This window comes from Pseudorca crassidens, chromosome 15 (genome assembly GCF_039906515.1).
Source record: "Pseudorca crassidens isolate mPseCra1 chromosome 15, mPseCra1.hap1, whole genome shotgun sequence".
NCBI lineage: Eukaryota > Metazoa > Chordata > Mammalia > Artiodactyla > Delphinidae > Pseudorca > Pseudorca crassidens.
This window is the reverse complement of record NC_090310.1, coordinates 37,412,239-37,439,235: the sequence shown is the minus strand read 5'-3', so window position 1 is coordinate 37,439,235 and position 26,997 is coordinate 37,412,239. Positions and strand designations below refer to the sequence as shown.

Genomic DNA, 26,997 nt, shown 5'->3' with positions numbered 1-26,997 from the left:
AAACTTGCATGGGTCTCTTCCCTCTCCAGACCTGTTTCCTGATCTGTAAAATGGCCTGAGACCCCTAGGTTTTTTCCAGGTAAAATGTACTCAGAGAGGTACACAAAGAATAAATGACTTTCCATCGGTTGGGAGAAGGGGGCATTCATGCTGGTGGAGGTGGAGGGAGGGGAGGGGAGGAAGAGCTGGGGTGCAGGAGGGGCCTGCTCAAGGGAGCAGTCCCGTGAATGCTGACTGGCTAGTGCTCAGAGGCCCAAGCCGTCAGCACATTTCATCCTAGGTCAGGAGGAGGGTAGCAAAGACCCCTTCCTTCCAGCCAGATAAGTGCATGTCATTCCCTCACCCTTTGCAGTCACCCACCAGGCCTGGGATGGGCAGGGATAGGAGTGAGGGGTCCTGGCAAAGGGAGGGGATGGTGGTGGGGAATGCTTAATGGTCCAACGTAGCACAGATAGGCACAATCACTCCTGGGCAGGGCCAGGAAGTCACTCAGTCACTGGCCTACAGGATATAGGAAGGGGCTGCTGCCTTGTCAGTTTCAAACCCCTCTTTTTGCCTCCTGGACCATCCTGGGACTCTGTGCTGGGTCAGGGAAGCTCTGGGTTGCAGGAGGGATTCTGATACAGGAATGGGCCATGGGAGGGGAGAGGGGGGAGGGGTAGGGGGGTTCCCGAGGAGGGTGGGCAGAGCCATGGCGATTGTTCTTACCCTCGGGCCCCTGTATAGGGGTTCCTCAGTCTAAGGATCCTTTCTCCACCCCCTTCCCGCCTCAGGGGCCTGCCTTGATACCCCTGCTGCTCATACAGTAGGTGCTCAATAAATGTTACTGGCATAGGAGGCAAAGGCGCTGGCGCCAAGAAGGCTGCCCAGAATGGGAGCGAGACAGAGGGGTACTGGTGATTCGGGGGTCCCGTGACGCCTCCCCCGGGGCCTCCCTGGGCTGGCGGAGCGCGGAGGCAAAGGAAATGACCAGGGTGGCTTGGACCCGGGGCGGGGGCGGCAGGGCGGAGGGGGCGGGGAAGGGGCGGGCGCGGGGGCGGTGCCGCAGCCAGAGCCCGAGCCGGAGCCGGAGGCGACGGGAGCCGAGCGGGAGCCGCCGAGGCCACCACCGGGTCTCCAGCGCCGCCGCCGCCTCCGCGCCCCCCACCCCCCATCCCCGCGAGCCGGCCCCCGCGCCCCTGCCTGCTGGCGGCGGGCGAGAGCGCCGTGGCCAGCCCTTGGCCGGCCGGTGGGCAGCCGGCACCATGGCCGCACCGGAGCCTTTGCGGCCGCGTCTGTGCCGCCTGGTGCGCGGCGAGCACGGCTACGGCTTCCACCTGCACGGCGAGAAGGGCCGCCGCGGGCAGTTCATTCGGCGCGTGGAGCCCGGTTCCCCGGCGGAGGCGGCCGCGCTGCGCGCCGGAGATCGGCTGGTCGAGGTCAACGGCGTCAACGTGGAGGGTGAGACGCACCACCAGGTGGGTGCCTGTGCTCCATCCCCGGCCCACCGCTCCGCCACCCCCCACCGCCCCCATCCCCGGAGCGCGTCCCTGCCCCGCGCGCGCGGAGGGCGCCAATAACCACCGAGCTCGGGGCTGCCTGCGCCCAGGCCTCAGCTCCCTTCTCCGGGCCAGGAGGGGATCGCACAAGGGCCTGCGGTGGGCTCCCGTGGAGAGGTGGGGGACGTGGCCGCTGAGGCAGAGGCAACCGGCCTCCTTCCTAGCCTCCTCCAGCCCGGGTCGGTCCTGCACGGAGCGAGGCGGTGGGGGGTGGAATCCTGGCAGGGAGGGGCCCGCACTGCGGCTCCTCCGTGTCTCAGCCTTCGCTCTTAAGTCTTGTTCCGGCCTCAGCGCAATGTGTGGAGCAGTTGGCCCCTGGGGGTCTCCCTGTGCCTGGGGATACGGGTGCTTTTCTATCAGCGTGTACACATGTGCGTGTGTACACAACTGGGTATGTCTGTGAATGTACAGGTCCCTCGTGTGTGTACCTGCAGGGGATGTCACAGGGAGGGCACACCTGTGTGTGCCTGCATCAGTTGAGTGAGTGTGTGTGCTGGACTGTATGCACATGAGTATACAGGTCTGCACCCCTAGATATATGTGTGTGCATACAGATCTGCATGCCTGGACGTGTGTGAACTGGGAGATGTGTGTGTGTGTGTACCCTCCTGTGTGTGGCTGTGTATATATGTGTCCCGGCCTCTGTGTCTGTTGGCTATGTGTAGTCGTCAGTGTGTCTGCAGCCAGTGTACTAGTGTGTGTCCTGGCTGATGGTGTCTGGGTCCTGGTGGGAGTCACCGCTGTGGCAGCACATTCTTCTCCAAAGAGGCTGCTGGATGGCCTGGCAGGGGTCACTGATCGCAGCCCCCTGGCCCTTGCAGCTGAAGATAAAGGCCAGAGGGAGGTTCTCTGCAGGTTCTGACCCCTGGGGGGTGTCCGTCTCCCACTGACCAGGGACTCACCTGGCTTGGGTCCAGTCTTCCTCCACCCCTTCTACTCAGGCTCCTCTGTGTCCCCCCAACACCTGTCTGTGTGGCCAGGCCTGGGCCTAGAGATTAGTAAATTGGCTGGGCTGGGAGCTGAACTCTCACTTCTACCCTTGGAGATTTTGTCTGTCCGTCTGTCTGCCGTCCTTCTGTCTTTTACCCAGAGTGTCAGCTGGATAGGCTGTTTGCTGGAGGGTGGGGGTCAAGGCCAGAGAGCTTGGATTGACAGGCCATAGGGAGGGCCTGGTAGAGCTGGCGCCTGGCCTCTGTTTAACAGTTGCTGCCACCCTTGCCCCTAGAGCAATGCTTATCCCAGGCCTCCCGGGGTGCTGGTCTCTAAGAACTTCACACAGGACCACTTGAGACCTTCCCACTGTCTTGGGAGGGAGAAGGTACAGTTACGGCTCCCATTTTACAGATGAGGAAACTGATGCTTGGGGATACTGGGTGACTCGTCTGGGTCCCACAGTCAGGAAGCATGAGGGTCCTGGAGTCCTCCTGTGACTCTGTGGCTCATGGGGAAAGACAGGTACAGAGGAGGGCTGGGGCAAAGATGGGCCTGGTTCAGACCCTCCTATCTTTTGAGAACATCTACTGAGAAGCTGGTGGGGGCCCTGTCTGTCCTTTCCCAGGCCTAGGGGTAGGGGTGGGGTATTGCCCTTCCTTCCCCAATGCCCAGTGGGCACTGCCCCTCCTGCGGGCACACACTAGCATGTATGCGCCGTCACCATGCACGTGCTCTAGATACTTCACAGACACCTGTGTAACCACACCTGTCCCACAGGTGGACCTGCCCCTCCCCACCTCTCCCTGCTGTGTCTGAATCCTGCTTTCCGGGTTATGGGTAGGTACCTGAGGAGGTGCCTTGCCACAAGAATCCAGGTGTTCTCTCCGCAGGTCCAGTAGGAATAGGTCCATTGTCATGATCTGGAAGAGAATGGAAGGCCTAGAGGCAGGGGTTTAGACCACTATGTTCCACCACTGGAAAAGACAGAAAAAGGCACAAACACACTGAAACTGGGACCCAGGGAGACAGTTCTCTCCTTCAAACCCAGACCTAGAGACACCCTGAAACAGAAGGCTGCAGGGTGCAGGCCGCACACATGCACACACGCATGCTGAAAACCCGAAGCTCAGCCGAGCCCCGTCTTTGTCACTTCCTGGGCCGAGGTGAGGCCCTGTGAGGCCCCCACAGCCCTTGCAGCCTGGGCGCTTGTGTCCGGAGTCCCAGGAGAAGAGGGAGGGAGCTGCTGGAGTGGGGGTGGGGGGCGGAGCCAGCGGGCCTCTCGATCCAGCCGCCCACCCCTGCCCCTGGTAGGCTCGCAACCTGCCCACAGCCCTGGGCCAGCCCTGGGTGGTGCCGCTGCCCATGTGCTGCCTGCTGCCTGGAGTGCTGGCCGTGACCTCCCACCACCCACCTGTCCCAGGTGGTGCAGAGGATCAAGGCCGTGGAGGGGCAGACTCGGCTGCTGGTGGTGGACAAGGAGACGGACGAAGAGCTCCGCCGGCGGCAACTGACCTGCACCGAGGAGATGGCCCAGCGAGGGCTGCCCCCTGCCCACGACCCCTGGGAGCCAAAGCCGGACTGGGCACGAGGGAGCAGCCTCAGCTCTGAGGTCGCCCAGAAGGTATGGTGGGCTCTGCCCACAGGGACCACCTGGGCTCTCCCAGAACCACCTTCTTGTCCTCCTGACAGCAGTCTCTGCCTCTGGTCACCTCCAGAAGTATCTGTCTCCGTCTCTGCTGCCCCTCTGGGCCCCTTCTCTGCCCCTGGTGAAAACCCTCTTGGCTACCTGGAGCCACTCTTTCTGCCCTCAGCCTGTGCTCTAAATCAGGTAGTGTCAGGGCAACCTGGCCCTGGTCCACAGCCCCCGTCTCTGGCCCTCTTCCCCAGGACGCTCCTCAGAGCCACTTGTCCTAGGAAGGGTCATTCTGACAAGCCACCCCCTCCCTGGCCTAGGGGCTGAGGAACCTGGGGAGGGGCTGCTGGGATGTTCTGGGACTGAGCGTGCTCAGCTCTGTGCCTGTGTTGGGTGTCTGTCTGTCCGTCTGTCTGAGGAGCCTGCTTGTGCTCTGAAGGCCTCAGAGGGACTGACCCTCCTCCGTGGTGGCAGCTGACGAGACTCTCTAAGCTGGGTCCTCAGCTCTGGGGTCTGCAGGGGTTGCGGCACCTCCCCCTTCTCCCTGCTCCCCCCTCCAGACAGGAAGAGCTAACTGGGGAAGAGCTGGGGAAGGGGGAGGTGGTGGTGGTGGGGAGTCTAGCTCTGTCTCTTTCTAGGTAGCAGGGGCTGGGCAGTGGCCCTATTGGGGCAGCACCTGGATGCCAGGAGGAAGAGCCTGCTTGTCCTGCCCTCCTGGAAGCCCCGTGCCCTTACTACCTTCTGTATTTTGTGCCTCTACTACCTTCTTCATTTTTTTTTTAAAGAGAAAAATCCCTTAAAGGAAGATTCAAGCCGAGGGGCTCCCCAGAGCCCACTTTGAGAACCACTGGCCTGGGGCTGGTGGAGGTGTGAGATCTGACATTTCTGGGTGTGCAGGGGACCCTGACACCTGCCCTGTCCCTGTCCCGGATGTCTCCCAGGCGAGCTGGCCATGCCTGTGACCTGGATCCTGTGGGGCCTTGTGTTTCTCCTGGAGGGGATGGCATTCCCGGTGGGGAGGCAGCCTGGGCACAGGCATGAGCATGAACCCCTGCCCCACTTTTTTGTTCTTTGTGGCTCTAGGGCAGGCTAGGGGGTGATGGTTAGGGCCACAGTGCCAAGTCCTGGAGTCTGGACTTTGCCCCAGGGCCACTGAAGGCCAGAGTAGGGGGTGTTAGGGTCAGATTTGTGATTTCAGGGGTGCCCTGGGATGGTGCACTGGCTGACCACCCCCCCAGACTGAGAGCTGGAGTCTCCCTCCTTCCCAGGGCATCTCACCCCCAGGAGGAAGCGCCCCTCCCCCTAGGCGTTTGTCCATTGATTTAGACACAAATGGCTGAGTTCACCTTCCTGTGGAAAACTCTGCCCTCAGGCCTTATCTGGAGGGTGGGGAGGCACCTTGTCCTTGGGTGGGACCTTCTCCCTCCACTATTTCAGGCTCTGGGGGCTGCAGGAAGCCGAAGGAGGGGTCTTCCGCTGGTGTATTTTTTTAATTTATTTTTATTCGACTTATTTTATTTTTGGCTGTGTTGGGTCTTCATTGCTGCGCGTGGGCTTTCTCTAGTTGTGGCGAGTGGGGGCTGCTCTTTGTTTCAGTGTGCGGACTTCTCATTGGGGTGGCTTCTCTTGTTGCGGAGCACGGGCTCTAGGTGTGCAAGCTTCAGTAGTTGTGGCTCGCGGGCTCTAGAGTGCAGGCTCAGTAGTTGTGGCGCATGGGCTCAGTAGTTGTGGCTCTCTGGCTTTAGAGCGCAGGCTCAGTAGTTGTGGCGCACGGGCTTAGTTGCTCTGTGGCATGTGGGATCTTCCCAGACCAGGGCTCGAACCTGTGTCCCCTGCATTGGCAGGAGGATTCTTAACCACTGTGCCACCAGGGAAGCCTGCTGCTGGTGTAATTTTAGAGGAAAAGAGTGGGGCCCGTCTGGCAGGTCCCTCCGTGGTTGGGGCTGGCAGGGGGACAGGGACCCCATAAGGTCAGGGGAGTCCCTGAGGGCACGGTCTCTCTTTTCCCTCCCAGCCAGAGACCCGGTATTTAATCGGCTGAGCTCAGAGCATGGGAAGGAAGAGCTGGACCTCCGCTGACCTCCACAAACCAGGCTTAGCTTCCGCCCATCACAGGCTGTGAGGGAGCCTGGGTGAACGATGCTTATATACAGGGCTATGCCCTGAGAGGGCCTCAACAGCAGTGGGTCAGGAGAACTGGGGAGAGATGTGTGTTGTTTGCTTCACGGTGGGGGATGAAGGGGCCCACCCTCCATGCCCTGTGGGGGGAAGGGCTGAGGTGGGAGTCCAGGCCCCAAGGGCCCTTCTGGCTCTCTCAGCCTCAGTGTCCTCCTGTCCTGGGTAGGGAGGAGGGGGTGGGCAGGGGAGGACACTGATGTGGCTGGCCCCTCCCTTCCGGGGGCTGTCAGGGCTGTCAGTGGTGACTCAGCCCCGTTCAGACTGGGCTGGGGTGGCCGCAGCTGCAGTGCAGCTGATCGTGACAGTGATGATGGGGGACCGCCCCGAACAGCGACGGGGCAGCCAGCGGTGCCAGGGCTGCAGGGGTGTGATAGACCCCGGGCCCTCCTACCCCTCACAGCCAGCCCATGCCTCCACCTCCAGTTCTGGAGGCCTTTGGGGGCTGAGAGTGAGTGAGGTGACAGAGTCCTGCAGAGGGTGACCGCCTGGTACAGGACGTGGTGCCTACAAGAGGGCTTTTGGGGCTCCCTGGTTCCTGCTCCCCATCCTCCCGTGAGCTGCAGCAGGACTGTCTTATGTTCTGAGGTCAGGGTCCCCTCCTTTGCCTCCTTGTCTCCCCAGCCCTGGGTCCTGGGAGCAGGGCAGGGCCTCCCAGCAGTTTCCTTCCTTCCTTTCTTGGGACGGAAACCTGGCCGGTGGGGGACACCCGGCTGGAGCCTGAGAAGGGGAGGGGGGCTCAGCCACCACCCTGCTCCTCAAAGTGACTCAGCCCTATGTCCCCACCCGTCCCTGGGGAGCCTGGGCCACAGTGGGAGGTGGATAAATGGGGTGGCAGCCTGGGCTGGCTGGAGAGCTCAGGCCACTCCAGCTGGACGCTCGCCGCTTGCCACTTCTGTCCCGCCTCCTATGGCCCGCTCTGGGAGTGCCACACCACCCTCCCCGGCCCCAGGAGCCCTTCCACGGAGCCCATCCCGGAGGCTTGTGCAGGTCAGGTGGGGTGGGGGCAGGGTGGGCAATGAGGAAACTGGCAGCCAGCTTAGTCTCTGTCCCCCAGGATTGGGAGAGGGGACGCTGGGGACCCTGGTGACCCTGGTGTGAGCAGGCTGGACCCTGAGCAACAATGGGGGCCTTTTTCTGCCAGGGCTGGTGAGTCACCATCTGGGGGGTGGTACAGCCTGGCTCCAGGGGTACCCCCATGCCAGCCTCTTTGTCTGGTTAGAGGCATGTCCGGGAGACTAGGGCTTGTCCAGCTCTGTGGCTGCCTGGTAGGGAATGGGGCTTGGAAGCCTGTGGAAGCCTGAGGGCCTAGCTGGGAGGCAACAGGAAGTGCTCTGAGCCAGGGCAGAAGGGAGGAATGTGAGCAATGCGGCCAGGCCCAGCCTGCACCCCCTCCTGACCTACTATGGTGCTGGGCCTCCCCGCGGGCTTTCCCCCTGGGTCGCCTTGCTGCCAGCCTTGTCTCCCCACTGTCCCCCATTGCAGCCCCTCAACCTGAGGGGTCTAGTGCCAAGTTTGGCGCTCCTTGGACCCTGATCGTAAGGAGAGGGACTTAGGTCAGATGTTAGGAGAAACCTCTTGGCTGTGCGGTGAGAGGCAGCCGTGCTGGGTTGAGGCAGGGAGATGGCCAGTACGGTCTCGAACCAGAAATGACTGCATTCAGCCTGGCTTCATGGCCTCAGCTGTCCCCCCCGACAGTCCTGCTTCCCATCTGGGGGCCTTGAGAGAACACTCCCTGGAACCATTGTGGAGGGCGTGGGAAGAGGCCACAGGGCCCGGTCCTTTCACACGATGGGTCACCGCACGGGTCCATGAAGCCTGTTTGCGAGCGTACGTTTGGATGTCTGGTCTCTGTGACCATGTGATGCCCCGCTGCCACCCGGGCCCAATTCCACCACCAGGTGTGCTCATGTCACACTTCCACGGCCACACATGGCCCCGGCCAGCCTTGGGACCTGTGCTCTGACAGCCTGGACCTGAGAGGCACGTCAGAGCTGCACACCTGTACTTCCAGGTGTGTCTGGAGAGGGGCTGAGTCTATAAGTGAGCTCCTGGAGCACCCAGGGGTCTCACAGCCCCAAGTTCAGCCCAGGATGCCTGGCTGAGCCCCTGGGGGACTGAGGAGCAGCAGCCCAGTCCCTGGAATTCCTGGGGTTATGGGGCAGATGGTGGCCTGCAGCGGGGGTTCCAAGGGGGCACGCTTTGGGGGGTCGGGGAAGGGGTCATGGAGAAGGGGCACAGGCTGGACCGGAAGAAGGTGTTCCCCAGGGGTGGGAGGGCCTAGAGACTGAGGTAAGGCACCACCCTGTGAGGAGAGACACGCTTGGTCCCACAGCTGGGTGGCCACAGTCCGATTTGGGGTTTGGGGGTGAGCTCGAAGGCCTGGAGGCTGGCCCTCCCTCAGTACAGCTCCCAGCCTGGCCCAGGGTCACTGGCCACACACAGGGAGGTAGAGGGACAGGAAAAGGCCCTGGTGAGCACCCCCTCCCTGCATAGTCTCATCTGCATGCGCACTTGAGCCCCAAGCTCCCAGGAAACCTGAGCTGCTGGCCGCCCGCTCCCTCTGGCCACCGCCATGTTCAACTGAGCACCGGTGGCCGCTGGCCACTCAGCGCTGTGGTCACTACCTCAGGCCCCGGCTGGGTGCGGGCCCTGGGGTCTGGCCTCTGCCTGCACGGCCCTCCCGCACCCCCAGCCCAGAACCTACTGCAGGATGCCAGAGGTAAACGGAGGCAGAGCCCTGGGGTGTTGGTGGGGGGACCCTCAGGGCACCGTGAGCCTTCCATGGAGGGCAGGGAAGATGGGAGGCAGGCCCCATCCTTGGCCCCTCACTCTGCTCCCTCACTGGGGCTCCTGCCCAGGCTCCAGCCGGTGCCTCCCAAGCCTCTGGGCCCTGTGGGGGCGGGGGCGGCTCCAGCTTGATCTGGAATGTGAAAGCAAACACAGCCGCACTGCCATCAGCCCTAGGGAGACCTTTGGGAGCATAAACAAAACAGCCGGTCCTACGGCCCTACCCTGCCAGCCCCACACTCCGGATGGGGGTTGGGTAGAGGACAGGCGGGGCCCACAGCCTTCCTGGACGCTGTGAGGAGTGGCAGCTCATCGCACTTGTCTCTCCTAGGCCCCTGGTCTGTGCTCAGCCCTAGCCTTGAGCCCATTGATTCTCCCAACACCCCTGTAAGGCCCCTGACCCTATCACAGGTCCTAAGGCTTTGTTCAGGATCCGGAAGCTGGATCATCACAGGCAGCCTAAGCATCACCCCCCCAGCCCCCCCCCCCCCCCCCCCCCCGCCGCCAACCCCGTGTTGGTCCCTGAGACCTGGGGATGCTGTCAGGTGGGGGCATGATGCTGAGTGTGGGGCTGGGGCTCCCTCCCACCACCTCCACTCCTGCCTTTGCACACTGGGGATGGGACTGGAAGCCTCAGGGGTGGGGTCAGCGCCTCTAGGGTGGGAGGTCAGAGCTGGAGCCTCACCCTGCATCCCTGTGCCTGCAGGATGTCAATGGGCCCCTGAGGGAGCTGCGCCCAAGGCTCTGCCACCTGCAAAAAGGCCCCCAGGGCTACGGGTTTAACCTGCACAGTGACAAGTCCCGGCCTGGACAGTATATCCGCTCGGTGGACCCAGGCTCTCCTGCTGCCCACTCTGGCCTCCGTGCCCAGGACCGACTCATAGAGGTACCCGCCCTGTGTGTATATGTCTGCTCCTGTGTCCTTTCTGTTTGTGACTGGGCCCGTGTCCCCTGTGTGTGTCCGTATGTTTGTCTATGCCTGTGCCCTCCCACGCGCGCGCGCGTTTGTGTCTGGGCCCCGGGTCCTCACTGGGAGGAGGGAGATGCTGGGAACCTGAGCTGGTGCTCCTCTTGCTGCCGTGGCTGGTGACAGCGTTGATGAATATTTGATGTCACACCTGGCCAAGTGGCTTGGGGGGCTGGTGGGGACCTGCCCTCAGGCAGCACTGATCCCATGCTGGCGGCGGCAGGTGAACGGGCAGAATGTGGAGGGGCTGCGCCACGTGGAGGTGGTTGCCAGCATCAAGGCACGGGAGGACGAGGCCCGGCTGCTTGTGGTGGACCCCGAAACAGATGAGCACTTCAAGCGGCTGCGGGTCACACCCACCGAGGAGCATGTGGAAGGTGGGCGGCTGCCCTGGGGCCCAGTGCTGGGGTAAAGCATTGGGGGCTGAGTGGCCAGTGACACACTGTCCCCACAGGTCCATTGCCATCACCAGTCACCAACGGGACCAGCTCGGCCCAGGTGAGAGGGTGGGAGTGGACAGGGTGAGCCCAGGAGACCACAGGGGCACCTTTGGGGGTCCCCAGACCTGACAGAGCCCCTCCGACATTTCTGTCCTTGTCTAGCATGGTTGTGAGATCGAGCTTGGCCCTGTCACTCCCAGCCATGATGCCCCTTGGATCCGTCTTGGGTCAGCCACACCCCAGCGCCATAGGGCACTCGGGCACCTCCAGGGTGTAGTAGAGGCTCAGTGGCCACTGCCAAATAGAGGAATAAAGGCAGCTCTGGCGTGTGCACGCGTGTCTGCACGTGTGCGTGTAAGCCTGTGTGTGCACAGCGGCTCCTGGGTGGGGTCCCTAAAGCCAAGCCTTACCCTTGGTTTCCCAGCTCAATGGTGGCTCCGTGTGCTCATCCCGAAGTGACCTGCCTGGCTTAGACAAGGACACTGAGGTAGCGGGTGCCTATCCACCTCTACTGCTGTTCACACACTGGGGGGCCTGAGGCCTTGGGGGCGGGCATCTGTGGAGCTGTCAGCCTGAGCTGTGAGGCCACCGCCTCTAGGAAGCCCTCCTGGGCCTGCCACCAGCTGGCCTCTGGTGTGAACTCCCTGGGAAAGGCCACCTGTCTGGGGGCCTGGGTCCAGGGCTCACTCTGGCCACCCACCCACCATATCTGCCCCTAGGATGGCAGCACCTGGAAGCGCGACCCTTTTCAGGAGAGCGGCCTCCACCTGAGCCCCACTGCAGCCGAGGCCAAGGAGAAGGTGAGAGCCACCAGGGTCAACAAGCGGGCACCACAGATGGACTGGAACCGGAAGCGAGAGATCTTCAGCAACTTCTGAGCCCTCCCTGCCTGTTTCCTGCCGGGCTCCTCCTGCATGGACCTTGGGCCTTGCCCCTCGGGCCCGCCCAGAGCTCCCCTCAGTGGACTGGAGGGGACATCCTTACCCCCCAAGCCGTGGTGGTCCCACCACCACCCAAGAACCAACCTGTGCCCCAGTGAGACCCCGTCCTGCCCCCCACCCACTGGGTGCTAGGGGAGTGTGGCAGCAAGATGGGGAGAGAGAGCCCCTGAGATGTGAGATACCCAGAGAGACAGTGATGGGATGTGGGGAGAGGGAGAGGAGGGAGAGGGGGGAGAGGGGGAGAGGGGGAGAGGCAGTGGTAACCCGCGGGGCCCGGCCCTTGCTGCTCTGCCTGGGCCTGCTGACTTAAAGGAATTTGTGTTTTTGCTTTTTTTCCAGAAAGAGCTCTAGCTCCACACATGTTTCCACTTAATACCAGAGCCCTGCCCCCACCCCCCTCAGGACGTGCTCTCTAAATAATTGCAATAAAACAAACCTTTCTCTGCAAACCATTTTCTCCCCACCCCCTCAGCAGCAGCCATCCCAAGCAGGAGTGCCAGGGACGTCCAGGGACAGAGTTGGGGCGCTTGCAGGCCGTGTTCATTCAGGCTTTGGGGGGTGCTGGGGATGCCAGATGTGGCTGTGAGAGCTGCCCCTCTGCCCTGTCCCTGCCCTCCCTGGGGGGGTGGGTCTGGGGTACAGGGCCTGGGCTCTTTGAGGGGCCTGAGGATGGAGGCCCTGTGCCCCTGAGGAGGGCAGACTCTGGACAGGCACCTTGTCCCTGCACGGCAGCCCCCAGACCTTTGGGGTGTGACTGTGTGAGAGCCTGTCCCCAGGAAGGACCCCAGGCTCCGGGCTTGGCCCTTGCTAGGAGCCTCCCCCAGAGGAAACCCCACCGACTCTGCCTTTCCCCTGCCCAGAACCTGACCGACCGACATCGCTGTCTGCCCCATAAGCCATAGCACACGCGCGCCTTCAGAATAAACAGGGCTTCCTTGGACCCTGGCTGTCTCTGTCCTTCCTGAGCCTTCATTTTGGGGGTTGGAGGGATCATGGTCTGGGCAGGGAGGTGGCAGCCTGCAGCTCCCCAAGTCTCAGCTGCTGGAAACAGTCCCATTCCTAAGCCTCCCCTCCCCAAATCCATCCGCTAGCCCCTCTCAGCTCCTGCTCCCTCTTGCTTATCTCTCCAGCGCACTTGGGACCCCTGTGCTTCGGAACCCTGCCCTCTCACCAGCACCTCCCTGTGAAGCCTTCTGGGCCCCTGGCCCCCCAGCAGGTACACGCAGGTCAGGCCCTGTGCCCTGTGTTGCCCTCCCTGGGCCTGCTGGTGTCCCTCTGAGACCAGGTGGCTCTGTAAACACTGAGGGTGGGGCCCTCATGGCAGAGGCTGGGGCTCTCAGGGTGCACAAGTTCAGGAAGGGGCGTATGTTTCCAGGTCCCCAGCCAGCTGCTGCGGGAGGCAGCCTGGGCTTCCAACGTCCCCAGCGGGCTTCCAGACAGCTGGCTGCAACTGGCTCCTACAACCCCCCCGCCACCCCTGCCCCCCAGCACTCAGTCCAGATGGTCACGTCCCCATCCTGGCCTCCCAGGCAGCCCTGTTCCAGACACACGTGAGCACGGATGCAAACACAGCTCATGCATGTGCTTTCCAGCATGCCGCCTCCCACCCACCGGGGTAGAAATCAGCCAGACCCTAACTACAAACAGCCCCCAAACTTTATTATAAACAGGCTATGGCTCTCCAGCAAAGGCACAAAGAGGCCAGAGTGGTGCCGGGCAGAGGCCCCAGGCCCTCAGAGTCCGTGTGCAGCTGGGCACAGGGCCCGGTTGAGGCAGGCCTGGCAGCGCGGGTGGAGGGGCAGGCAAGTCTGCTGGCCAAAGCCCACCAGCAGTCCATTGATCTCGCTCCACAGCTCCCTGTGGGGGTGGGAGCCATCAGTGTGGAGGGAGGGTGGGAGGGAGGGGAGCCCGCCCTGCCCCACCCCAACCCTGCACACCTGGGCAGCCACTCTTCCAGTGCCCTGCGGGTCTCCTCCGGGGACTTGGTTGCCTTCCTGGTCCATCTGAGTCGGTTTACGATTCTGTGCACGTGTGTGTCCACTGCTGCTTGGAGACGGGGCAGGGTGAACACGGGGCAGGCTCACCGGGCCAGACTGCCCCATCCCTGCCACGGCTCCCAGTGCGGGTTGGTGGGGGGCTGAGTCTGAAGCCTGAATCCCCCTACACACCTCCCCAACCCCCGCTGGCTTCTGAGGAGGACCCAGAACTGCGCAGGCCTGAGAGAGAGTCACATGGGCCATCCCTGCTGCTAGGCAGGGGCTGGAGTCAGATCCAGAGGACTTGGGCCTTTTTCCTGGGGTGCAGGCAGCAGTGCCTCCTGGCCCAGGCACCGGCCATGGGTGCTAGGCTGGGTGGCAGCAGCTTGACCTAGTGGGCCGGCATGAAGTCACTGCCTGCAGAGCCAGCACCTGCCACTGCACCATCAGGGACGGAGAGGGGAGCGCGGCCAGGCCAGCTGCAGCTGTTGTGCACCCGGCCGCAGTCCCGGCTCCCCGTGGCCGGCCACCCTGGGGCTTGGCCTGGGCACCTGCTCACCAAGGCCCCCTCCCCTAGCCAGATGCAGCCCCTGCCTCCTCCTCCTATGTGTCTGCCGAAGAGAAAGCGAGTTCCTGCACTGGCCCACTTCCCCTGCTGCTGGCTGCCTGGAAAAAGGCTCGGGCCTGCCCCAAACAGCGATAACAGGGGCACAGGGAGAGTATGCAGATGGAGAAGCCACACCCCTGGGTCACCACCAAGCCTGTTTCTTTCTCTGTAACACGTAGGTGACCATGCCCTTAAGCTACCCAGAAGCCCAGCCCAGGGCCACACCACACTTGTGGGCCTGTCCAGCAGGGCTCTGCACACCTGTGCCTCTAATGGGAGCAACTACTTCCCCTGCTTTGTGGCCCAGCTCAGAGAAGCCAAGTGCCTTGCCCAGGGTCACCCAGCTGGGAGGGCAGAGCTGGGATCGGCTGCTGTATCCCATGGCTCTGGCTCTCTACTCGAGGGGGCTTCTTCTCTCAGGAAACCCCCTGGGAAGTGGGGCCCACCCTCCCTAGGATCTCCCTGCAGGTGGCCTGGCCCACAGACAACCAGATAGGGCAGCATTCCCACACTCCTGACTGCTGCAACCAGCTGCAGGCAGGGGCCCTTCCCCCACAGACCTGCCAGACCACTCCTAGACACGGGCAGCCGAGGACAGCCGCCCAGATAAGCTCAAGTATCTGCTGAGAGGCCGGCAGCCGCAGGAGCCCAGTGAGGGAGGCTCTGCCTGGGCCCCGCCTGGCCTGGCTCCCGCTTTTCAGGGCTTCTGGGCTCCAACCTCATCAGGTAGCCAGAGCCCTCCTCCTCTGGCGGGCACTGCAGGGAAGGGGTCCCTACCCCAGGGGGCAGGCTTCACAAGCCTCGGAAGCCCTGGGGGGATCCCCACCACCTCTCCTGGCTCCTCTGCATGAGTCCCTGAGAAGCACCACGGTGGGAACACACAAGCAGGTCATGGGTCCAGCCCTGGTTTCCGGGCTGGCTGGGCCTGCGCTGTGCAGCCTCAGAAGCCCCCACTCGCTGGGCAAAGATCTGAGGAAGCAGTCCCACCCCAACCCAGGGGTCTGTCTCCACTCGGAGCTCCTCCAATGCCAGAATGCCATACAAGGACCCAGGATAGGGATTCCAGGAAGGGCCCCCCCAGCCGCTTCCTCCTCACCCCGGGTCCCCATGTCTGCACTGCCCCTGCCCCCTCTGCCCACGCTCATTCCAGAGCCTTGTGCTCTGGCCCTCTTCCCCAGCTCACGGCTTTGCAGATACTGTTCCTTCTGCCCGAAATGCACTTCCTCCTCTTGGCCTGGCCAGCCCACCTCACCCTTCAGCTCTTGGCTGAATTATCACCTCCTCAGGAAGTCCTCCGAAATGCCCCAGACCAGGCCAACTCCAAAGGTGCCCTGCATGCCCCCATCAGTGTTTCTACCCCAGTGTCTCTCTCCCTCATGCAGCATAGACCCGAGTCCATCTAGGGCCTCTCCCAGAGGCCAGCATGCTACAGGAGCTCCTCAGCAAACAGGAACTCCTCCTGCTAGTACCCATCTCTGGGTGGGGTGGGCCTAGCTCTGAGCTGGGAACACCTTTCTGACCCTTCGGGCTGAGTTGTGAATGAGGAGACCTGAGCTGGGGTCACTGGTCACAAGGATGGGGGAACCTCAATGGCAGCCAGCAAGCCTGGAGCCGGCCACTCCTGCCTTGTGGGCGCATGCCACTCACCAATGCCTGACACAGTGCCCCAGGCCACTGCCATGGCCAAATGTGCCATCTTGGGCCCGACGCCTGGCAGTGCCACCAGCTCTGCCAAGGAGGCTGGGATGTCCCCATCATAGCGCTGCTGCAGGATAGCACTGGTCTGCTTGATGTACTTCACCTTGTTCTGAAAGATTGCGGGGGTCAGCGCTGGAGGTCAGGAGTATAGCCCGACCTGGGAAGACGAGGCCCAGAGGAAACCCACAGGTGCCCAGAGCTACCCGCCAGCTGTCCAGGACACACTCAGAGGCACCTGCTTGCCTCTGTCCCCCCAGGAGGTGGGAACAAGCCAAGGGCAGGAGAGCCCAAGGAAGGCCCAATGCAGGCCTAGACCCTGCCTCCCACTTGCCTGGGGCCAATGACAAGTGCGTGGGGTCAGGCTTGAGTCTCCCTGCCCCATCATTCCCTACTAGAGACCAGGCAGGCTAAGCAGGACCAGCTAAGCCAGAAGCTGGGCTCAACAGCACCTGGGCCTTCAGGAAGGAAGGCTGGAGCCTGGGGCTCCCCCACCAGCCGCCAGGCCAGCCGGGCGGTTCCCATCCTGTGCCTGAGTGGACAGGGCTATTTAAAACCCATCTGATGAACTGTAGCCCACGCCAGTGCCAAGGGGAAGTAGCCCCACCCACCCGGCTGCCTTCAACAGACCCGCCCACCCACCACCCTGTACTCTGTGGCCTGTTGGGGCCCTAGAGGGGTTGTGCACTCCAGGGAGGCTTGGAGTAAACAAAGGGATAGATGGGTGGGCAGCCTTAGTGAGGAAGAGAAGGGCCAGGCGTCTGGGAAGGGAGGTGGAGGAAGGAAGGGGTGGGCTGCAAACAGGAAAGGCCAAGGAGCTCCAGTGCCTGGACTTGAGGCCCCATGGCCAGGCCCCCTGTGGGCTGGTCAGAGCGGCAGGGGCAGGGCGGTGCTCCAGTGGGAACTCATAGCCAGGCCCCCACGGCCAGGGATGCCCGCCCCGGCCTCCCACACCCCACAGCCCACTCAGTCTGACATCTTTCGCAGGCCAGTGGCACCCGCAGCCCCACTTGCACGGGCTGGGCTCACCCTCCAGAAGCCCACAGGATAGATGAGCGTGCCCAGTGTGCTGTCATCCATCTGCAGGATGCTGTCCACCGTCAGGCCCCGGGCCCGCAGCCGTTGCATGGCGCCTGCTGTCACCTGGTCCTTGGTCTGGCTGGAGAGCATCAGTGACAGCAACACCTGGTACCTCCGCACCTGCTTGCACAGTGACAGGCACCAGGGTGGGGGTGGGTCCTGGGTGCTCAGCCCAGCCAAGCCCTTTACTCATCTGCACGTGTCACCCCAGGCAGTGCATGGGATATCTGCCTCCTATCCGCCCAGGCCAAGGGTGTGTGTGTGGTGTATTTTCCACTTATGTGGAAAATAGCAGCACCTGCTTTGCAAGATCACTGTGAGGCTTAAAGAATTATTACTGCATTCAGAATTTAACCCGGCATGACGTCAGTGCTCAACAGCCCTTGGTTGCTCTTGTTATCGTTATTGCTTTGCAAAGGATGCTACTGCCCACTTTACAGACAAGCAAACTGAGGCCCGTCACCGGGTAGCAGAGCTGGGATTGGAATCAAGTTAGTCTTAGGACCAGGCTCTGGGCCAGTGAAGTGTAAGGAACTCCCTCTCTCTCTCAGCAAAAGTTACTGAACACCCATGATGTGCCAGCTGTCCCCTGCTAAAGGCCTGAGAGGAAGCAAGTGTCTTGTTCAGAAGGGGGTCACCAGCAGATGGGTGCCCGCCTACCTTCGGGGGTGCGCTGAGGTCATAGCAGTGTTCAACCCCCAGCTGGTCCACAGGCGCGTCCTTTCCACTCCTCATGGTCCGGATGTTCTCCAGCTGCTGCCGCCAGTCCTGAGGCTCCCAGGCTGGTGACTGGAGATGCTCGACCCCCTCTCCTTTCTCACCTTCTGAGGCCTCGTAGGCCACATTCAGTCTTTGAGCCTTCCGCTGACGCTTCACAGGGCTGTAGCTTTTCCTACCTTCTGCAAAAAGTACCACTTGGTCCCTTCAGTGAGGGCTACAGGTAAGGAAAAGGTGTGGGTGCTGCCCTACCTGCTATCTCATCCTACATCATTTATTCAACAACCACCCATCACCTACTACAACTGCGGGTGCTCTGGCCTCTGCAGCATGTGCTCCGGGCCAGGTCAGCCTTCCTCATGCTGTTGGCCCTCTGACCAAATCCACTTTAGCACATGACGACGCTAAGTAACAGCCTCCACCATGGTGCCCCCAATCTAGTCTCGACACTGTCAGAAAGAACTTTCTAAAATCTGAATTGAGGGGCTTCCCTGGTGGCGCAGTGGTTGAGAATCTGCCTGCCAATGCAGGGGACATGGGTTCGAGCCCTGGTCTGGGAAGATCCCACATGCCACGGAGCAACTGGGCCCGTGAGCCACAACTACTGAGCCTGCGTGTCTGGAGCCTGTGCTATGCAACAAGAGTGGCCACAATAGTGAGAGGCCCGCGCACCGCGATGAAAAGGGGCCCCCACTTGCCGCAACTGGAGAAAGCCCTTGCACAGAAACGAAGACACAACACAGTCGAATATAAATAAATAAATAAATAAAAATTAAAAATTAATATCTGCTAAAAAAAAAAATCTGAATTGAGTTGTGTCACTTTCTGTTTAAAACTCCAAACTCTGTCCTGGCATCAGAGCTCCTGCCTACCTGGCTGGCATTATCGCGTGCCTGTCCCCCCCAGCCATGCTTCTGCCCAGTGTGTCATTTTGTCTGGACTACCCCTGGGGTCTTTGGGTGTCCGTAAGAATCCTCCTCTGGACAATCCTGCAGACGTCCAGGCAGGACAAGTGGCAGGGGGCCCTGTCGTTCTCGCCCACCGCTGAATCTCAAATTAGGTCCTTAATAATGACGTAAACGTAAGGAAAGCCACGCCGTTTCCCACTTTCTCTCAGAGGCACCCTCTAGCAGGGGGAGAAAACTTCTGGCTGGGACAGTCCTTGGCACCGGGCCTCTGAGCTGGAAGCAACTATGAGGACAGGGCCGGTTTGCCTCGCAATCAGCCTGGCACAAGTGGAGTACCCTAGGGCATGCTAGTGGGACCGGGAGAACTTTCTTCAACAGGACGAAGGTGGGGGAGGTGGGAACGCCTGAACCCAGCCCCTGTCTCCTGGGAAAGAGCTTAGGGCGGGAACTCAGGCCCCCACCCCGCCTCTCTTCCTGTGACCCCGCGCGGGCGCGGCGCTACCTGCAGCCGCCTCTTCTCTCCGGAGCGGCGCGGGCTTCTCCCTACTTCCTTGCTGACCGGCCCCGGGTCCCCGGCTCCGGCTGCGGGTCACCATCCTCACGCCCACCGCATTCATGCCGGATTCCTGCGGACTACACGTCCCGGCGGCCCCTGGGACCCCGTCACGTGACTAGCACTCGCCCAGCCTTTCCTCCAGAGGGCGGCCCTCGGCGCCCTCCCGCTGCCGGAAGTGCAGGTCGCGCTTCCGGCGGCGGCTTGTGGCCGGGGGTGTGCTCGGTTCTCGGCGCTGGGACTGTCCCGCTCGCTGCGGGCGCGGGGAGTGGTGAGTGGCTCGAGGTGTCCTGACCGCCGACTCCGACGGGGCAGCGGAGGAGGCTGCCTCTCCAGGCCTGCTCGGCACTGAGGCCGTGGGGGCGGACCCCGCAGTGTCAGGCCCGGCTCTCGGGCGCGCCCACCGCAGCCTGATTCTGGAGCTCCAAGCATTCCTTGGTTTTAAGTCATGGCGGGTGCGAGGGGGTCCCTGCTCCCGGCGTCCCCCAACAGTCCTCCTCCACACGGGGAGAAGAGAGATGGCAAACGTCAGGGCTCCCTGGACCCCGCGGCGGCCGCCCCCTGGCCCCAGTTCCCCTCCCTCACTCCATGCACTGAGGCGGGCGGACGGCCTGGCGTTTTCCAGGTTTATTTCTGGCCGGAACCGCGCCAGCCTGTGGTGGAGTTTTCTCGGGGGCTGTGGGAGGGAAGAAAGGTCGTGCCCACCGGAGACCTAGGGTTCGCGGGCGGTCCGCGGCGGGGCAGGTGGGTGGAGCCGTCCCTGAGATCTCTGCCTGATTGTCGGCACAGAGGAGTCCTCTGATGCGTCCCTGCCCAGCATGGCCAAGCCAGCAAGCAAAGATTCAGGCTTGAAGGAGAAGTTCAAGATTCTATTGGGACTGGGAACTCCAAGGCCAAATCCCAGGTCTGCAGAGGGCAAACAGACGGAGTTTATCATCACGGCGGAAATCCTGAGAGTGAGTGAGCTGCCTGGGTCTTCTCTGCTAGCTTAGTGGGAGGTGCAGGGAAGGCTGAGTTTGGTCTGTCACCAGGTTCTGTGGGAGATGGGCTGCTGGTGACCGTCTGTGGGGCTGCTGTTCCCAGTACCATGGTGACATATGTGTCTTTTCTCTGGAAATTCAGGAAGTCAGGATCTTGGCGACTTGGTCCAGCACACTTGAGTTAGTATTCAGATGTTGATGCAAGAAAACTTGTTTTACTAGATGACCTAAAGGCCATGGTCTCCACAGGTGATTAGGGTTATGGCCAGGGGTAACTGGTAATGTGTGAGTTTCTGGGAGAAGTAAGGCTTCACTTTTTTGTCTGTGTTGGAATCTCACAGACGTGCCTACTCAGTGCTTTACCCATAAATAATGTTGAATGTTTGCACTTGTAAAGTTTCCCGTTCAGAAACAACCAAAATGCTCATCAATTGGTGAAGGTTTAAACAAAATGTGATGCCTTCATACGATGGAGTAGTATTTAACAAAAAGAGGAGTGAAGCACTGATAACATGCAACAGCATGGATGAACCTTGAAAACATTATACTAAGTGAAAGAAACCAATCACAAAAGCCCACATAATGTATGATTCCATATATATGAAATGCCCAGAATAAGCAAATCCATAGAGACAAAGTAGATTAGCCTTTGCCAGGGCTTGGGGGGAGGAGGGAATGGGGAGTGAAGCTTCTTTTTGAGGTGATGAAAGTGTTCTGGAATTAGTGGACCTGGTTGCAAGCACTGTGAATATGGTAAAAACTGGATTATACAGTTTAAAGTCATTACAGTGGTGAATTTTATCATATGTGAATTTTATTTTAATAAAGTGCAGCTATGGAAGAAAAAAAAAATTGTCTGTTCTTACTCCCCTAAGGTGGACTAGTCAACTCTGGTGATTCTTGGTTCAGAAGATTCTGCTGTGGGTCTCCAGCATGGGAAAGGCAGGGCAGTTCCTAGAGTGCTCTTGATTGGCAGGTAAGGAGACCTGGTGTCTGAGCACTGGCCTTCTTTCATCTCTCCAGGAGCTGAGTGTTGAATGTGGCCTCAACAATCGCATCCGGGTGATAGGGCAGATCTGTGAGGTTGCCAAAACGAAGAAATTTGAAGAGGTAGGTGTGTCTTGGTTGGGTGCCTGGAGAGATTCATGTGAGCTGCATTAAAGCCTGATTTGGCTCTTTTTAGGAGCAGGGTTGACAGCTGACTTCACTAATGAACTGATATGCACCATTTGAGGGAAATTTAGTCTTCATCTTAGCGATGAGGAAGCTTCTGGAAATGTCCTGAGCATAACCCTGAGAGGCCAGTCACATGTGGAGGTGGGGAGCAAGAGGATTAGGCTCTTTTAGCAGATCCAGAAGCGGTTTTGTGGTGCTTACAGAAACGCACGCTCACTTGTCCTCTCACATTACAGATTCGCAGGAAGGAAAAATAGGGGAACGTCAGGAGAGCATGTGGTTTCACAGAGAACAAGCCCAGGCACACCAGTCTCTGTCTTTCTGGGAGAGATGTTTGGGTGGTATTAAGCAGCCTCACAGATGTAGGAGTATTTATTTTGGGCAGATACTTCCAGGCTCTCTCCTGATGTCCTGTGGACAGAGTGGGAAGCTTCCTGCCGTTAGAGTTCCTCAAGGGCTCTGCTCTTGCCTCAACCCACTTTTGTGTGAGTGACACAGGAGGAGACATGGGTCTCATACCTGGCGGGTTCAGATTTGCTCAGTGGGGAGGAATCACTATGTCCTCTGCAGGTCATCTGAAACGTGCAGGCTGCACATGACCAGGGATAAATGTGAGGATAGGCATCTATGTTCTTAAAGTTGTTTCTGTACAATAAGTACGGAAAGGGGAGCCGTGTCAGAGCTGCCGTCAAGTGAATAGACAGATAGGCCTAAGAGGCTGGAGTAGTCCATGGGCTCAGTGTCTGTGTGCTCTTGTGGCTTAGGGTGCATCAATAGGAGTATTGTGAATGGGACAAAGGAAGTAAAACTTCCAGTGTATTCCAGTGTATGCCCGAATAATGTTGGTCAGACAACATTGAAAAGACATTTTAGTTCCCCTCTTAAGAGGAGTGAGCCCGGGAAAGGGTAAGTGGTCTGGAAACTCTGGCTGGAGGGAGTCAGGGATGGTTAACGTGGGAAAGGGAAGCTGACACAAGAGAGACTGATTCTGGGAGCTGAGGGGAAAGCACCCAGCAGCTCCCTTGTGGGCTAGGTGGACTTAGGAGGCAGATTCCAGAAGCCTGGACAGAGTTCTTAGCAAGCCAAGCCAGGCAGCAGAGTCGGGGTTGGGGTGGGGTACTGAGTGGCCCGAAGCTGGTTTGTTTACACAGGGGAGATCCAGAGCATGGGATTCCTGGGTCAGGCTGCAGGCCCGGGGACCGCTGTGGTACTTCTGGTTCTGAGACTCTTCCAGTGGCTTTTCCGATGGAGCCTGAGCAAGCTCTCAGAGACTCGCTGCTGATCTCTGGAGGCAGCCAGGACGGCCTCCCTGGCCTTCCTGCTTTCCTCCCTCCCCTCAGACTATGGCCTGGTGAGGGTTAAAGGGACCTGTGAGGGTTCGAAGTAGCTTGGAGCTGTTCCCCTTGTCAGGCTCGTGGTCGCTGTGGGCTGTGACAGGTACATGAGGGCTTTAGAAGAGTGAGTTCTAAGTCAAAAGACCATGTTGTTCTGCTCTGTCCTTTGCCCATGGAACTGTCCCTCAAGTTGAGGGGCCAGCACACCAATCCCTGTCCCTTCTTTGCCGGGCAGCATGCGGTGGAAGCACTCTGGAAGGCCGTCTCGGACTTGCTGCAGCCAGAGCGGCCGCCAGAGGCCCGGCACGCCGTGCTGGCTCTGCTGAAGGCCATCGTGCAGGGGCAGGTAAGAGGTGGCCGCTCTGTGCCTGGGGGGAGCTGGGGCGGGCCACGTGCTGACTGCTCCCGCGGGCCACACTTGGACCCTCGTCTTTGGCGAGAGCACCAGGCACAGGTTCGCTGGTTCCCAGGGGCCCTGCAGCCGGACTGCCCGAGTGGGCATGCTGGTGTCACCTCTAGTATCTGCGTGACCCTGGGCAAGTCACTGGAGCCCCCTGAGCCTCCACTTCCTCTCCTCTAAAGTGGGGATGCTTGTCATTCCCTTTTTTCTGGGACGTTCTGGGGAGTAAATGAGGCAGTTCACCCAAAATGATGAGAATGGCTCCTCACACGAGTGAGCTGTTGTTTTCTTGCTCTCACTGACCTCCTGCCCCTCACCGTGGGCTCCTGCCCCTCACCGTGGGCTCCTGCCCCTTGCTCACCGTGCTCCTGCCATGCTGGAACACCCAGGCCACCTCTCACCATTCCTGCTTGGAAGGCTTCCTCTCCTCTTGGCCTATTTTCTCTATGCCTTCACACCCCGCTGCTCAGAGAAGTCCCCACTCTCAGCTTCGTTAGATGGCTATCATCATTCCGTGAGCATCCCTCGAGGGTGGGTGCGTTGGCTCCTGCTGTGTGCCCAGACCTGGGCTCATAGTAGGTGCTCCACACACACACTGGTCAAACGATGACCAGTGCGCCTGATCCCCTACCCAGTTAGTCCCTCACAGCCGCTTCCTCGGGGAGGGAGAAAGGGCCCCAGGGCTGGGAGTCTTGGAGCCCACAGCACTTCTTGGACTTCTCATAGCTGCTTGGGAAACCCAGGGGGATCTTGGCGGGACTGCTGACTCGATGGTTTTGTCTTCAGGGAGACCGCTTGGGCGTTCTCAGGGCCCTCTTCTTTAAGGTCATCAAGGATTACCCCTCTAACGAAGACCTCCACGAGAGACTGGAAGTTTTCAAGGCCCTCACGGACAACGGGAGACACATCACCTACTTGGAGGAAGAGCTGGGTGGGTGCCACGTTGGGTGTGAGGTCTCTCTGGCCTTGGTGATCAAATTTAATCTGGGATGCAGGAAGGCCTGTCGGGCCCAGAGGGAGTGCTGCAGTTCACAGGCGTGGCCTGCAGAGGGCGCTGCAACACACTGGTCTGCTTATCTGTGTGCAACCAGGATCAGCCCCCCGAATCTCCCCAGGAGCTTGTTAAAAATGCAGAGTCTGGGCTTTACTCCAGACAGGCTGGCTCTGAATCCCTGGGGAGTGGGGCCTAGATGTGCCTTTTAGGCGGGCAGGAGGTGGTCTGCGTTTTGCTGTTGGGAGAGCATGCTGCTGACCCAGGCCTCAGCCTGGGTCTTATCCAGAGTGCCCTGAGGTTTTTGGGGGGCTGGGGCCACCTCGCTGCGTCTTTCTCCTTGCCCTTTTCATGCCCGGTCTGGCCTCCTAGCGCTTCCCTTTGGTGGCCATCCTCCCTGTTATCCTTATGGTGTGAGGTTTCCATGAGTCTTGAGATTTCATGTCACTGCTGTGGGGAGAAGAGGAAGGCAAAGGAAGAAGTAAATCTGACTTGGGCCTTGCTGTTCTGTCAGAAACGGGCCTCAGCTGTTGGTCCACCTGCAGGACAGGTGCTGACAGTGAGGATGTGGTTAGTTTTTCTGTCCAAGTTTATGTGTCTAGCAACCAAGCGTTGCTTGTGTCTCCTTTGAGAGATTCTCTGTGGGGATGGGGGCCTCCTAGACACTCGCCCCGTGTTTGCACCCCTAGCATCGGGGTCAGGGCTCTGAGCATCAAATGCACAAACGCTGCCCCTGCCTCAGCTCAGACCCCTTCATGCACCCTGGGAGCTGGTGAATTCCAGAGTCCATGACATGCTGACCTGCTCGGGCTCCAGCTGAGCCTCCATCGGTCCCGTGCTGGCCTGCCTTTCATTCCATGGGGACCAATGATGCTGTTTCCAGCAATGAATGGGATGGGGACTCATTTTCCTGGGGAGGAGGTGAGTAGGAAGGACATTGCTCTCCTCTTTTTCTCCCCTAGCTGAATTTGTCCTGCAGTGGATGGACATTGGCCTGTCCTCAGAATTCCTTCTGGTGCTTGTGAATTTGGTCAAATTCAACAGCTGTTACCTCGATGAATACATTGCATCCATGGTCCAGTAAGAAAAACATGTGATCAGTAACATGCACTGATCACAGTGCTGCTGTCTTGTTTCTGCAGTTCAGCTCTGTAGGGTGAATAAAGCTGTTAAAACCATCAAATAAATGGAGATGTTGGCAGTGGCCAAAGCCACCTTCCACATAATGTTTGTAGCAGATGTGTGTTATTACTTGATGTTTTGTTTATTGTTACTTGTCATTTGTTCAAAACACTCCGTGAAACCCTGTGGGCAGAGGCTTGGTCTTGGTGCTGTACACTCAGTGCTGAGCAGTGGTTGGGTGAGGGGAGCCCTGAGGGAGGATGAGCCACTTTTTTAACTGACTTGGTAGAGGAACCAGGAAGTAAAATGGAGCCACCCAGCCTCTGGGAAGTGTCCTCTCAGCTGACTTTGTGTTTCTTCCCACAGCATGATCTGCCTGCTGTGCGTCCAGACCGTGTCCTCCGTGGACATAGAGGTCAGTAGCTGCCCCCGTCCAGGGACAGTCCCTTTCACCGTCCTTCTGGGCAGGCCGGGTGGTGTAGCAACTGAGACCCCAGGCCCTGGGGTCAAGCCCTGTGCTGCCCCTCACTGGCTGTGTGGCCTCGGGAAAGCTGCTTGACCTCTCTGAGCCTCAGGACTGTCTCCTGTAAGTAAGGGCGTTGGATGACATCCGTTGTGGGGTCATAGTTCATGATGGGATAACCCACCGTGACTGGGATGTAAAAGTGCCTCCCAGATGCTTGCTCACTCTGTGGTTCCCAGGAAGGCTGCTTTGACAGAGGGGAGGGGCAGTCATTGCTGACCAAAGGATGGTCAGTGGAGGAAGCTGGGGGTGTCACTTCCCTGTGAGCAGGAGGCAGGGCTGGCCTGACTCTTTTCTCCGCCCCACCAGGTCTCTCTGCAGGTGCTGGACGCCGTGGTCTGCTACAACTGCCTGCCGGCCGAGAGCCTCCCCCTGTTCATCGTCACCCTCTGCCGCACCATCAATGTCAAGGAGCTCTGTGAGCCTTGCTGGAAGGTAGGGGTCTAAACTCTCATCTTGCAGAGTTCTTGCCCGGATGAAGTGATAAGCCAGGCTTATGGACAGGACAAGGGCCATCTTGTCCTCAATGAATGGCCATCTTATTCTCGGAGCGGCCAGACAATGGCCTGTTGAGGGGAAGCCAGTGGCATTTTCCCAGTGGCTGAGCTGAGGTCAGGGTTTTGGTGACATTTTGAGAACTTAGCTGCCCCTGTTCGGGAGGAGATGGTGGAGAACAGCTGGACGTGGAGGGCTTCAGAGTGGTGGCCGTGCGAGGCCCCGGGCTCGTGTTTGTGTTTGCCAGTCTAACGACGGTGCGTCTTGCTTCCCAGCTGATGCGCAATCTCCTGGGCACCCACCTGGGCCACAGTGCCATCTACAATATGTGCCGCATCATGGAGGACAGGCGAGTGCGGGTGGCCCAGCCAGCATGGGTGAGGGCGGCTTGGCGGCCGCAGGGCCTCCTCAAGGAGGCTCCCTGTGTGGGCTCTATGCCTTGGCACAGGCTGATGCGGAGCTTCCTGTTCTGGTGGGGTGGCTGCTCCAGAAGCGAGTCCTGATCTAGGGCTCACGTCTTATGCTACTGGTCACCTGTCCTCCCCTCCTCCTGCCAGTAAAGTCAGAACATGCAAAACTGAGCTCTCGACCTCCCTCCCACAGGCGGACCTCCTCCAGTGGGGCTGCCTCACCACCCACTTGTCACGAGGCCCTGCCTCACCTCCCACAGCCAGACCGTCTCAGGTGGTGTTGCTTCTGCCCCTGAGATGGTCGTCTGTCCACTCCCGGGCCCCCCCACCCCCTCAGCTCTCACCTCCTCACTGCTCTCCTGCACTCACTCTTGGCCTCCTGAAGTCCATTCCTCCACACAGCAGCCACACATAGTTTTTCTAGCACAGATCTGACTGTGTCACTTTTTGCTTGAAGCCACAATGGCTCCTAGTGCTCTCAGGATAAAAACCAAATGGCAAGGCCTGGATGGTCCAGCCCTGCTCAGCCTGTGAGCTTCTCGTTCCCACCTTGTTGCCCTTCTGCCACCCACCCAGGACCTTTGCACGTAACTTTCATCTTGCTGAAATGTCC

The 26,997-nt window shown here is 60.0% G+C and overlaps 3 protein-coding genes across 16 annotated transcripts in view; 2 read left to right on the top strand and 1 right to left on the bottom strand.

Moving 5' to 3' along the window:
- The first annotated feature begins 1,068 nt into the window (after positions 1-1,068).
- On the top strand, positions 1,069-12,357 carry NHERF2 (NHERF family PDZ scaffold protein 2). Of its 4 annotated transcripts, XM_067707019.1 has the most exons (7): positions 1,069-1,457; positions 3,892-4,092; positions 9,776-9,955; positions 10,260-10,413; positions 10,491-10,534; positions 10,901-10,963; positions 11,196-11,495. In XM_067707019.1, exons 1-7 carry the CDS (start codon positions 1,245-1,247, stop codon positions 11,352-11,354), a joined length of 1,014 nt encoding a protein of 337 aa, XP_067563120.1. In that variant the 5' UTR covers positions 1,069-1,244; the 3' UTR covers positions 11,355-11,495. The 4 variants fall into 4 exon arrangements, with proteins under 4 accessions (XP_067563120.1, XP_067563118.1, XP_067563117.1 ...); XM_067707017.1 differs by lacking the exon at positions 10,901-10,963 and having other exon boundaries at positions 1,102-1,457; XM_067707018.1 differs by lacking the exons at positions 1,069-1,457; positions 3,892-4,092 and adding an exon at positions 6,902-7,269.
- Positions 12,358-13,055: 698 nt separating this feature from the next.
- NTHL1 (nth like DNA glycosylase 1) lies at positions 13,056-19,100 on the bottom strand. 3 transcript variants are annotated; one of them, XM_067707021.1, is made up of 6 exons: positions 18,903-19,100; positions 17,436-17,671; positions 16,725-16,895; positions 15,648-15,807; positions 13,355-13,460; positions 13,056-13,274 (listed from the first exon to the last, which is right to left on the bottom strand). In XM_067707021.1, the coding sequence occupies exons 1-6, from the start codon at positions 19,015-19,017 to the stop codon at positions 13,151-13,153; spliced, it is 912 nt and encodes a 303-aa protein (XP_067563122.1). In that variant the 5' UTR covers positions 19,018-19,100; the 3' UTR covers positions 13,056-13,150. The 3 variants fall into 3 exon arrangements, with proteins under 3 accessions (XP_067563122.1, XP_067563121.1, XP_067563123.1); XM_067707020.1 differs by having other exon boundaries at positions 17,436-17,674; positions 18,903-19,090; XM_067707022.1 differs by having other exon boundaries at positions 17,436-17,709; positions 18,903-19,034.
- TSC2 (TSC complex subunit 2) overlaps positions 19,074-26,997 on the top strand; it is a 37,194-nt gene continuing 29,270 nt past the window's right edge. For all 9 annotated transcript variants that reach the window (XM_067707014.1, XM_067707012.1, XM_067707013.1 and 6 more), the window contains exons 1-9: positions 19,074-19,224; positions 19,743-19,909; positions 20,957-21,043; positions 22,679-22,789; positions 23,630-23,774; positions 24,797-24,914; positions 25,323-25,371; positions 25,789-25,914; positions 26,250-26,323. In XM_067707014.1, coding sequence (XP_067563115.1) covers positions 19,772-19,909; positions 20,957-21,043; positions 22,679-22,789; positions 23,630-23,774; positions 24,797-24,914; positions 25,323-25,371; positions 25,789-25,914; positions 26,250-26,323 — 848 coding nt within the window. In that variant the 5' untranslated portion in view covers positions 19,074-19,224; positions 19,743-19,771. The remainder of the gene's footprint in view (positions 19,225-19,742; positions 19,910-20,956; positions 21,044-22,678; positions 22,790-23,629; positions 23,775-24,796; positions 24,915-25,322; positions 25,372-25,788; positions 25,915-26,249; positions 26,324-26,997) is intronic.